This window comes from Argentina silus (assembly GCF_951799395.1).
Source record: "Argentina silus genome assembly, chromosome: 4".
Classification (NCBI taxonomy): domain Eukaryota; kingdom Metazoa; phylum Chordata; class Actinopteri; order Argentiniformes; family Argentinidae; genus Argentina; species Argentina silus.
In genome coordinates, this window is record NC_139658.1 from 23,885,671 (window position 1) to 23,898,170 (window position 12,500).

At 47.4% G+C, this 12,500-nt stretch overlaps 1 protein-coding gene across 1 annotated transcript in view; it reads left to right on the forward strand.

Moving 5' to 3' along the window:
- Positions 1 to 3,869: 3,869 nt before the first annotated feature.
- Positions 3,870 to 12,500, forward strand: part of slc6a11b (solute carrier family 6 member 11b) — a gene marked incomplete at both ends in the record, with an annotated part of 19,713 nt that continues 11,082 nt past the window's right edge. The window contains 6 exons of the mRNA XM_083668010.1: positions 3,870 to 4,080; positions 4,808 to 4,942; positions 5,237 to 5,377; positions 5,554 to 5,635; positions 6,993 to 7,125; positions 11,252 to 11,386. Of these exons, the coding sequence (XP_083524136.1) occupies positions 3,870 to 4,080; positions 4,808 to 4,942; positions 5,237 to 5,377; positions 5,554 to 5,635; positions 6,993 to 7,125; positions 11,252 to 11,386 (837 nt within the window). The remainder of the gene's footprint in view (positions 4,081 to 4,807; positions 4,943 to 5,236; positions 5,378 to 5,553; positions 5,636 to 6,992; positions 7,126 to 11,251; positions 11,387 to 12,500) is intronic.

The following is a 12,500-nucleotide window of genomic DNA, read 5'->3' on the forward strand; positions in this document are numbered from 1 at the left end:
CTCTCTCTCTCTCTCTCTCTCTCTCTCTCTCTCTCTCTCTCTATCTCCCTGTTACCCTGTCCTCTCTCCACAGGCACCCGCTCAGCTCAAAGTAAATTGAATTTGAAATCTGTAATTTCCCCAAGGCATTTCTGGAATTACTGTTTATCCTTTAATTTATTTTATTCATCCTTGTAAACATCTCTCTCTCTCTTTCTCTCCCTATTTCTTCATCTCTTTCTCTTCACCCCTCTTTCTCCATCCCCCGTCTCTCTCTCCATCCCCCTCTCTCTCCATCCCCCTCTCTCTCTCTTCACCCCTCTCTCTCCATCCCCCCCTCTCTCTCCATCCCTCTCTCTCTCTTTCTCCTCATCCCTCTCTCTCTTCATCCCCCTCTCTCTCTCTCCATCCCCCTCTCTCTCTCTTCACCCCTCTCTCTCCATCCCCCTCTCTCTCTCCATCCCCCTCTCTCTCTCCATCCATCTCTCTCTCTCCTCATCCCTCTCTTCTTCTATGCCCCACATCAGTAGACAACCCCTCTCTGTGTGACCCGGGTCGCTGTGAGTTAAACATTCCTTGGTGTTGTATTATTGAGCACAGACTCCATTACCTCCCTTCTCACATGACCGTCTTGCTGCTTCTCAACTCCTGCCCTCATTGATAAATGAGGAGGTACACATAGGACCCCCCCCCGCCCCGCCCCCCCAAATCACTAACTAAAACATCTAGCACCAAACACAGAAGAGTCATGACTTTATTAAACAGTTCGACAACAGCGGAGAGAAGAAAAGGAATCAAATGTTCACCCAAAGATAGAGGATAGAGGGAACGGAGGCAACAGAAAAGAAAACAGGACTGTGTTATGTAATACATGACATGATGTCAGAGAGAGAGAGAGAGAGAGAGAGAGAGAGAGAGAGGGAGAGAGAGAGAGAGAGAGAGAAACAGAGGAGAGACATTTAGCCTCGTTCATCCTCTCTTTCTGCAGCACCTTGTAAGGGGGTGATGACAGGTTTCCTAGCAACGCCTCTGCCTTGCCTCCCGGCTCCAGAGACCTGTGTGAGGAAGTGTCTGGTTCCCTCAGGACAGAGACAGCCAATGGCAGAGCAGCAGAGGAAGACGTCCAACTCTCATGTCCGCTTTACAGGAGATAGATTCCTGTAATTGGCACCGTCTGGTTATAGAGGCCATACCTCAGGGGAGGCTGGTGGAGGTAGGAATCGGAGGACGGGCTCATTGTAATGCATGGAACGGAATGAGGAATGGTATCAAACAGGTGGGTTTGATACCATTCCTCCCCATTCCGTTACATGCATTACAATGAGGCCGTCCTCCGGCTCCTACCTCCACCAGCCTCCCCTGACATACCTGTACATCTTTTTAGTGAGTGGAGTCTCCTGGGAAGACTTCAATATCTTCGAAATACTATAGTACAGTACAGTCCTTTTTTTTTTTAACCCTAACCCTAACCCTTTTTTTAATAAAAAATACCTATACCCATTAACCCTAACCCTAACCCTAACCCTAACCCATTCCCACGAAGAGTAAAACAGAATATAAAAGAAGCATTTTAAAAGAACACATTTCAATCCTAAAAAAACCCCATTTCATATAGATTTTAAGTCATTGTGTATTCTTGTCTGAAATGTTTTAACGGTGAATAGGGAAAGGAAAATACAAGCTTGTGTTTGCCTCAAAAGGCTCAGTGACAGTTTGCCAGCGACTTTGGTGGCCATGATTTTCATGCAGGACACTTGGTGTAACTTCTAATGACGGCTGACCCCTGCGTTCGGGGTTGGGTCACCCCTTTCAAACGGCATAGCACCCTGGGAGTTCCCAGTCCCTCTGCTCAGCCCGGCTAGGAAACTGAGCAATCAACTACTGTAAGAACTATAATCACACACACACACACACACACACACACACACACACACACACACACACACACACACATCAAGACGTGAGAAAACATTAGTATTGTAGCAGCATGACGCTAGCTGATATGACAGGTCACTCATGCATCATCATCACTCACAGACAAGCAGGGAAACCCAACACTGTTATTTTGGGTTGTCCGGTACCGGCATGCATAAAAACCCGACTCTTATAGGACACAAAGGGTTGTGTTAGTATGCGGAGGCTGGAGTCCACGGGCCACTGAGGGGACAAAAGAAACAGGGCCGGTGACATCAATTCATAAATCAAACGGTCTGCTCGCTCTTTGAAGATTAAGCTGGACTTTCCACAAACCCCCCTACCTAAGGTAAAGGAATAGCATTTTTATCTAATTTGCAGTTGGAGGAAAAAATTATCCTGATTTCTGATGCTGTCATTTACAGGTGCTTAAGTTTTCTGTTTTTATTATTTTAGCAGATCTCGTGACGGAAAAGCTCATTTCTATATCTTATCCACAGTGTTGTAAGAATGGATTTGATTAACCACCATCACAATAGAAACTTAGTACAACACTTTTAATGTCACAAAAACACCTGCATAAGGTTGTTATAAATATACTTTGAAGCTTGACATTACATGTAATAACAATGTTACAACCTATACCATGTCACTGCTCCCCTAAGCTATCATTAAGAAGCAACAGTCAGGCACTGACACCTGAAACCACTCTAGGATTCATATTTCTACACTCTGTTTACATGACATGAAAAGTAACTCTACTGTCTGTACCCATTATATGGCAGAGCAGAACGTGTGACAACAACTCTACAGATCAGGTCATCTAACAGAACAGATCTAGTTGATCTAGTCTGAGATGGAATGATACCCAGAATAAAAAACCCCTCGTCACTCTACAGTACCAGCCATCTCGTTTTTTCCTCCTCTTTCCCCGTCTCCATCCCTTGCTCTCTGCAGCGTGTGGTAAATTAGGCTACATTGGTGTGCTGGAAGACGCGCGGCAGTTAGTAACCACATGGCGCTTTTCCAACGAGAGGCGGTTGTTTGAGATCAAGTCGCGGAGACCGTGGCTGCGCAGTTGAATGTTATCCATCGCCTGGTACGAGATAGCATCGCCACCGCTGGGATCTTCCTTTATATAGACAAGAGACAAAACAAAACAAGCACATTCAACGCGGATCCAGAATTGTCCTTTTTTCTCTCCTCGCCCTGGGTCAGGAAAGCTTAACCACCCCTTGTCTGCTAAAGCCTTTCGCGGGTGATCAGCGCCTGAGCCAAGGAGGTTTACAATAGTAACAATATTGGTGAGTAATACGTCTTCTCACCTTGTCAAGTCCGGCTTTCACTCACCCCGTAGGGGGTCTTCGTGATCATTATCAGGTGTGTAACTTGCAGTGTGTTTGCCGCTTAATCTATTCACATGGGAAATGATTAGTGACATCTGTTGCTCTGTTGCTTTAGAAGCTCTGGTGATTGACGTTTCTCTTCAGGCATCAGGGCAAGCTCCATTCTAATCATTTTAGTTTTCCCCAGACACAGATTAAAGACTAGTCCTGGACTAAATAACATGTCAACATATCAATGGAACATCTCCAGTGAAGATGCATTTTAGTCTAGGATTTGGCTTAATCTGTCTCTGGGAAACCAGCCCTATTCTAAATCTAAAAAGTATCAGCATAGCATATCAAGCAGAGAAGTTAAATGAGGGGTTATTAATGCCATAATTGCAATCAACATGGGTTTGCTTCTCTATATGATAACTATAACTATAGTATCTAATACATCTATTCCATTGGCTCTGTGACCTGCCGGACATCTCTCCGAGCTCCAGCCCGCACCATCACACGACAACCGAGCCTCTCTCTTCCCCTCATCTGACCCCAACGGAAACCAGCACGCCTCACAACCACGATCATCAAGCCCAACCAGACGGCGTAATCTAATCGAATCCATTTGTTTCAGGCTGTTAAAACGCCATGACAGCCGAAAAGACGTCCCCCGTAATAAATGGCAAACCAGAAGACGCCAGGGACCCGGAGGCTTCCGGCAACGACAAGAAGGTGGTGGAGGTGAATGAGAGAGGCCACTGGAACAACAAGATCGAGTTCGTCCTGTCCGTGGCGGGGGAGATCATCGGCCTGGGCAACGTGTGGAGGTTCCCTTACCTCTGCTACAAGAACGGAGGGGGTAAGATAGATACACAACATCAATACAAAAGCCAACTGCAGACACCAGTACTACTACTACTACAACAACAACAACGACAACGACTAGTCTTACCACTAACGTTAGTTCTACTTTAACTCCTACCTATACCAGGGGAGGCTGGTGGAGGTAGAAATCGGAGGACGTGCTGATTGTGCATGCATGGGAAGGAATGAGGAATGTTCGATACCTCCGATTTCTACCTCCTCCAGCCTCCCCTGATCTATACTGTACATTTACTGCAGCACCACGATACCAAATCATCTTCTACCAGTCTGCAGCACTGCATGGCATGGAGAGTGGGTCTATGGGGTTACTAGGGCAACAGATGTTACAGTCAGAAGGTTAGCTAACTCATCTAATCCTGGCTTTTTCAGAAACTACTCCGTGTTGTGATGTCAGATGCATTGATTTTGTGAACAACTTTGTGATTTGATTGTCACGAAACTTATCAAATCTAATAGTGAAGAGTGAATCATTCTGTCACTCCTGGGGCCTGAGGTTGGGTGTAGCGGGGGGAACACTGCCATCTTGGGAACCGTGGAGCACAGGATCGAACCCGCATCCTGACGCACTTCTCTCTCTACCTTCCTGTCACTCTCTCACTGTCCCCTCTCTGTTGAATAAAGAAAACATCCGAAAGGAGGTAAAAGACGGTTTCGTTGTGTGTGTGTGTGTGTGTGTGTGTGTGTGTGTGTGTGTGTTCCAGGTGCGTTCTTCGTCCCCTATGTCATCTTCTTCGTGTGTTGTGGCATCCCGTTGTTCTTCCTGGAGACTGCTCTGGGTCAGTTCACCAGCGAGGGAGGCATCACCTGCTGGAGGAAAGTCTGTCCACTCTTTGAGGGTAATAATGTCTTCTGCTTCTACTGTACAGTGTGCTTTATGGTATTATTTAGTTAAGTTTGTCTTTTTCTCATTTAAGACTCCCTAAACGCTTTCCAGTTGTCGCTGTGGTCTGTTAACTTGTCAAACATCATTTAAATCACCAGAGGCTGTCCACAGAAATCGGAGGATAGGCTCATTGTAATTCACTGAATGGAATGAGGAATGGTATCAAACACGTGTTCTACCACCACCAGCTGTGGTCTGTTAACTTGTGAAACATCATATAGATCTCCCTTCCATGTGTGCTCTGTAGGTATTGGGTTTGCCACCCAGGTGATAGAGGCCCATCTGAATGTGTACTACGTGGTGATATTGGCCTGGGCCATCTTCTACCTGTTCAACTGCTTCACCACGGAGCTTCCCTGGGCTACCTGTGGACATTACTGGAACACAGGTGAGATGTCCTTCCTCCCTCCAGCTTCACAACAGGTGCGGGAGTTTTTTTTTCGATTCATCAAGACACTTTTTACATTTAACATCTCTGAATGATGAAGACTCAATGAAAAGTAACTCAATGCTGTTGAGGAAAGTATGATTGAATTTCCATTTGACACCCTTCTGTTTCCGTAGAGACCTGTGTAGATTCTCCTGTATGGAACAGCTCCAACATCACCATCTTCAATGCCACCTCACCTGTGATTGAGTTCTGGGAGTGAGTACACCATCTTTGTTGTGCTTTTGTACACCATCTTTGTTGTGCTGTTGTACACTGTCTTTGTTGTGCTGTTGTACACGATCTTTGTTGTGCTGTTGTACACCATCTTTGTTCTACTGTTGTACTGCATACCATCTTTGTTCTACTGTTGTAAACCATCTTTGTTGTTCTGTTGTACACCATCTTTGTTGTACTGTTTTACTGTACATCATCTTTGTTCTACTGTTGTACACCATCTTTGTTGTTCTGCTGTACACCATCTTTGTTCTCCTGTTGTAAACCATCTTTGTTGTTCTGCTGTACACCATCTTTGTTCTACTGTTGTACTATACACCATATTTGTTTTTCTGCTGTACACTATCTTTGTTGTGCTGTTGTACACCATCTTTGTTGTTCTGCTGTACACCATATTTGTTCTACTGTTGTACTATACACCATATTTGTTCTACTGTTGTACACCATCTTTGTTCTACTGTTGTACACCATCTTTGTGCTACTGTTGTACACCATATTTGTGCTACTGTTGTACACAATCTTTGTTCTACTGTAGCATAGCTACTGTGTGGCTGAACCTTCGTCTATAATTGATAGAACAAGAGTTTAGAGTCATAAAATATACAAATCTTTCAGCTCTTGCCTCTCTTCCACGTAGATCAACTATCTCTGCATCTCTGTCATAAATCATTGAACATTGAATGACCAAACAAATCACTGGCTGTGTGAATGGTGAATGACCCACCCGACATAACCTTCACTCTGACAATTAGCCTGTCCTTGTCATGGCTGTCTGTCTACAGGCATCTGAAGGGCACTAGCACGGCCAGAGTTGTTATGGTCACCCATTTGGCCTTGTCAGCGAGTTATGTTGTGCAGAGTTCCTGCAGCATTGCCAAAGGCAAGCATGGGGCAGCTAACCAAGCCTTCACTATGAAGCTGGCAGCCATGACTGACCACACAGACGCTACACTATGAATGACTACAGTATGAACAACGCCAAACACTCAGCTCTCTTAGTCATGATATGAACAGGTTATCATCACTCATAGAGATCAGAGGACAGGCTCCTTGTAATGCATGGAATGGAATGGGGAATGGTATCAGACACCCGTCCTGAGCCCGTCCTCCGACTCCTACCTCCACCAGCCTCCCCTGTAAATCTACCATACAGTAGGCCTACCCAGCTGAAGCTTTCACACTAGCGATACAGTATACTTGAACATGGGTGTGTTGGCTGTTTACAAACCTATAATCATGTAAGGCTTATTACAGAACAGCGTTTGATAGTTTGGTGAAAATGCACCATACGTGTGTAGTTATTTCAGTCAATAACCATTTGCTGTAATTTGTCCCACAGACGTCGAGTCCTGAAGATATCCAGTGGGATTGAGCACATGGGGTCTCTCCGCTGGGAGCTGGCCCTGTGTCTGATGCTGGCCTGGTTTATCTGCTACTTCTGCATATGGAAGGGCCCCAAGTCCACTGGAAAGGTAACTACTGCACTACTACACATTTCACCTACAGTATGATACAGGGGAGGCTGGTGGAGGTAGAAATCGGAGGACAGGCTCATTGTGATGCATGGAATGGAATGAGGAATGGTGTTTGATACCGTTCCTGATTCCGTTCCACGCATTACAATGAGCCCGTCCTCCGTTTTCTACCTCCACCAGCCTCCCCTGTGTATGATACACAATTTTCCAAGAGAAAAAATCATGTGAAAAGTTCTGATACCAGAATCGTGTGTGAACACTCTGGAATGTTGGACAGTGACCTCAGTGCCACATTTTGATTGGTTCATCTCATGTCTTCCTTGTTGTGGTCAGCGTTGAGAGTGTGAGGCTGCAGGTTTTGGGGAAGTTCCAAAGGTCGCTCTGTCTTCCTTTATTTTCTCCATGCATTCAGAATACAGAAGAGGGTCTCCTGCCCTCCTCTTCTACCTCTGCCTCCTCCTCCTCCTTACCCAGAATCCCCCTATCTCTCTCTCTCTCTCTCTCTCATTAGAATGGCCCGGGTTCGGCTGCCAACAGCCCCAACAACTCCTTGCAGCTCCCTCTCTCTCTCTCTCCCTCTCTCTCCCTCTCTCTCTCCCTCTCTCTCTCTTTCTCTCTCTCTCTCTCCCTCTCTCTCTCTCTCTCTCTCTCCTCCACTAGCCTCCCTCCCTCTCTCTCTCTGCAAGGCTCTCTGTTAGCGGTCTTTAAGAAAGTCTCCCAGGCTCAATGGGCCAGAAGGACAAGGGGAGAGAAAGGGAAGAGAGATGTGTGTGTGTGTGTGTGTGTGTGTGTGTGTGTGTGTGTGTGTGTGTGTGTGTGTGTGTGTGTGAGAGAGAGAGAGGGAAAACATGAATGGGCTCACATTGTACAGGTCTGGAGGAGGAAGGAGCCAGGCAGCCATGCCTATATCTCCTCAAGTTGTCTTTTGTTGGGACATGAAGGAAGAGGCAAGAATGCAGCCTCCACGGCGAAGGCTTTAGTCCGCCAGTCCCAAGATTGATTTCTGTATTCACCGGAGGAAAGTAGAGCGTTCATGAGAAGCATGCAGAGTCCCTCTCTCGCTCTCTCTCTCTCTCTCTCTCTCTCTCTCTCTCTCTCTCTCTCTCTCTCGCCTCTCTCTCTCTCTCTCTCTCTCTCTCTCTCGCTCTCTCTCTCTCGCCTCTTCCTCTCGCTATGAGGAATTACTGCTGCTAGCGAGGTGCTTTATTCTACGCCCTCATCCCTATACAGATCCCCGGTATTCTGCCAGCCCTCTCTCTCTCTCTCTTTCTCTCTCTCTCTCTCTCTCTCTCTCTCTCTCTCTCTCTCTTCAGCTAAGCTGTTTGCTTTTGTGTGGCCTGTTTCTTTTTGCGAGCGATTCTCACATAAGCTGGCGGTGAGATTTACGCCGCGCAGGCAGGGGAGTTTGAGCAGTAAATTTCGGTGGCTTAAATGTTTCCTCCCATGGTGCACTTGGAGAGAGTGTACGATTGTCAGAAAAAGTTTCATGTGGAGATGAAATATTGGCCTATTCATTTCCCAAACCCCACGCATGGCTTCTAAAGGGCCACGTTTTGAGCCTGGCATGTCAGTGTGTGTGTGTCTGAGAGAGAGAGAGGGAGAGAGAGAGGGAGAGAGAGAGGGAGAGAGAGGGATGACCGTGGTTTCCGATGTGTAATCGTTTTATTGGACTAATTAAAGGGGGTCTGGATCAGGAAGAAGACAAGGGTTCCCACACTCTCACAGTCGGGTTATGTTAGGATGAAGCAGCTTAGTATCGGAGGGAGATTCGGGCCCTGGGATTTCTGTTGTCGCTTGCCACTGTTGCCGTAGTAATGGTTTATCTGCTGGGGTGTTTGTTGTAGGTTTTTATCGCTGTGTCAGCCAGACAATAAGAAACTGTGGTCATTGTTTAACATGGTTTCCTTCGCAGGCGTGTGGTTCTAGGTTCCTCTGTCACATTCTACATTATAATTAGAGTTCAGTGGATATTAAGTGTCCAATTATGCGCAAACCGTGTTTCAAGTGGCCGAGAGTGAAACCCCCCCCCCCCCCCCCCACTTGTTAAGTCTATTCATACAGATGTTGATTAAAAGAAGAACTTAGAATGAGCCAGGTCACCTGAGAAGGGCAGGAGTAATTACGAGGTGTGTTTGTGTGTGTGTGTGTGTGTGTGTGTGTGTGTGTGTGTGTGTGTGTGTGTGTGTGTGAGTGAGTGAAGGGGGGGCTGTAAGCACCATTTTCCCACACTGCCAACATCACTCAGCTGGACTCCTTCTAGAGAGGTTGGGGGTGGGGGTGGGGGGGGGGGTTGGGGGGGTGGGGGGCAAGAAGGCTTTTGAATCCAGGACCCTGTCTTGTCCTCAATTGGTCTTGACTAGATGCCAAAGAAACAGGGCCGTACGTAGCCCTGCCTCCTAGGAAGGTTTTGTTCTCCACTCTGAAAGAGTCGGTATGGAAATGTTGAACACATTTCTGAAAAGTCCTTGAATAGCTTGATAAAGACAGCGTGAAGTAGCAGGCCTACAGTACTGTAGCCTAACTAACGCTGGCTCCAGTGTGTGTAGCAGAGCTGGTTCGGAATCACGCTCTCGCGATGAGGTAGCCCTGCCTGAGACATGTAAACTCAAAACCCAAGAGTCTCCCCCGGACCCTGAGGATGTCCTCTTGGTCTAATGGTAGAAGCTTGGGTCTTCTACGCAGGAGACCTGAGTTTGAACCCCATCTGGCACATATAGAGTGGTATACATTACACAATCCCTCTGATCTTCTGCCTGGAGGTCCCAACCGTACTGGCTGGCCGGGGACGGGTCGCCTTCAGAGGGAATCATCCCCTCCAGAGGACTCAGAGTGGATTGTGGAGGACCGTTTATGATCTGGACCGTGAACATCGTGTTGACAAGCCCTAACCTAGCAGCCATCCAGCCATTCTATTTTAGTATCTGTGTGTTGTTTCAGAGAGAAACATGGTGCTGAGTGCCCTCTCTCTCTCTCTCTCTCTCTCTCTATCTCTCTCTCTCTCTCTCTCTCTCTCTCTCTCCATCCCTCTCTCTCTCTCTCTCTCTCTCTCCATCTCACACTCTCCATCTCTCTCGCTCTCTCTTTCCATCCCTCTCTCTCTCTCCATCTCTCTCTCTCTCCATCTCACTCTCTCCATCTCTCTTGCTCCATCTCTCTCTCTCTCCATCTCTCTCTCTCTCCATCTCTCCATCTCTCTCGCTCTCTCTCTCTCCATCTCTCTCTCTCCATCTCACTCTCTCCATCTTCATCTCCTTCCAAACCTCTGGCTCTCAGAGCTAAACCTCTTCCTTCCTCTAGAGAATGAGTCTTTCAATCTGCTCTCAATTAGGCTTTTCAGAGCAGAAACCTGCCTGCTTGGCACCGGCTCACAGCAATCCTTAACCCCTTCACTGCCTCCACAGGGCTATGTCCCGCCCACCACCGCCCCTCCTCTTCTCACTCTGACTGGCTACAGCTGAGGCCACCCACCTGTCAATCACTGAGGCTGACAGGCAGTTTTCCAGTTCTCATGTCAATCACACACGCTGGGCTCTATTCAGTCAAAAACACCGCTGATTGAGTTGAAGGCCCTTGGCCATGTGGCTGATGATCTATTCTACTGTAGTTCTCTGTGCTGATCTATTGTGTATGTATATCTATGCATGAGGTTTACAGTGTGTGACCGCTGATCTATTCAAATATATCTACTGCATATCTATGCAGGTGGTCTATGTGACTGCTACCGTGCCCCTACGCCTGGCTGCTGATCTACTCTAATGTATTTCTCTATGCTGTTGTATAACTGTATTTCTGTCTGCAGGTGGTCTATGTGACTGCTGATCTATTTTAACATATCTATCCCTATACAGGTGGTCTATAGAATCTGACTGCTGATTTATAACTGTATATATGTGTGCAGGTGGTGTCTGTGACTGCTGTTCTATAACTGTATGTCTATGTGCAGGTGGTGTCTGTGACTGCTGATCTATAACTGTATGTCTATGTGCAGGTGGTGTCTGTGACTGCTGATCTATAACTGTATGTCTATGTGCAGGTGGTGTCTGTGACTGCTGATCTATAACTGTATGTCTATGTGCAGGTGGTGTCTGTGACTGCTGATCTATAACTGTATGTCGATGTGCAGGTGGTGTATGTGACGGCCACGTTCCCCTACGTCATGCTGCTGGTCCTGCTGATCCGTGGGGTGACTCTGCCAGGGGCGGCTGACGGGATCAAGTTCTACCTGTACCCCGACATATCCCGTCTGTCTGACCCACAGGTAGGACAGCTCACACAAACATGCTACACTGCTCTGTCTCTGTCTCTCTCTCTGTTTCTCTCTTTCTGTCTCTCTCTCTCTCTCTCTCTCTCTCTCGCTTCCTCTATGTCTCTATTTCTCTCTCTCTCTCTCTCCCTCTCTCTCTCTCTTACTCTCTATATCTCCCCCTCTCACTCTGTCTCTCTCTCATTCAGCATTTATCCTTATCTAAGCAGATTCTTTTTCCAGATAAACAATACAGTATGTGCAATGCCTCTAGCAGCTCAGAGCAGTGAAAGGACCAGTGTAGTTCACCCGTCCCCTGACGTTCAGCATCCCTCTGCCATGCCTGTGTCGTCAGTACCCTGGAGGCCGGGAGGCTGGGAGGGACGCCGGGGTGGGGGCTGCCAGGGGTGGGGGCTGCCAGGAGGAGCAGATGGTGTTGTGGTTCTACTGTACTACAGGTGCTGGACATGAGATCAGAGAGACGGGGCCAGAGAGGACGGCATGGCAGGCCCGCTGTCACTGTCAGCCAACTGGGCTGCACCATGTGGCTCGGGGGGAGGCCGGCGGAGGTAGACATCAGAGGACGGGCTCGTTGCAATGCAGGGAATGCAGGCGTGTTTGATACCATTCCTTATTCATGTTCCATGCATTACAACGAGCCCCGTCCTCCGATTTCTACCTCCACCAGCCTCCCTCCATTGTGATGCGTGGAACGGAATCAGGAATGGTCTCAGACTTTGATATAGGCGTTACAATGAGCCCGTCTTCCGATTTCTACCTCCACCGGCCTGATGTGGGTGTAGAAGAGAGGTGGTTTGGAACCATCATCACACGATGAGTCACTTTGCCTGAGAACGGACAAAGGACCTTTGTCAGCCTTTAGCTCAGCAAGCTAACACAGAACACCCGGATTCGAACCCAGTTGGTCATACAGTGTATACATGTTCCTCTAATAACAGAAAAGGAATGTCCTCAAGTCTGGTAAGCTCCCATGGTGATTTCATTCAGACGCACCAACAGACAACGTTTCGATCTGAGAAGGTCGAAGATCATGACGAAGATCATAGTCGTATTGAGACATTTGTCTGTTTGTGTGTCTGAATATAATCACGGGATTGGGAGCGTTGGG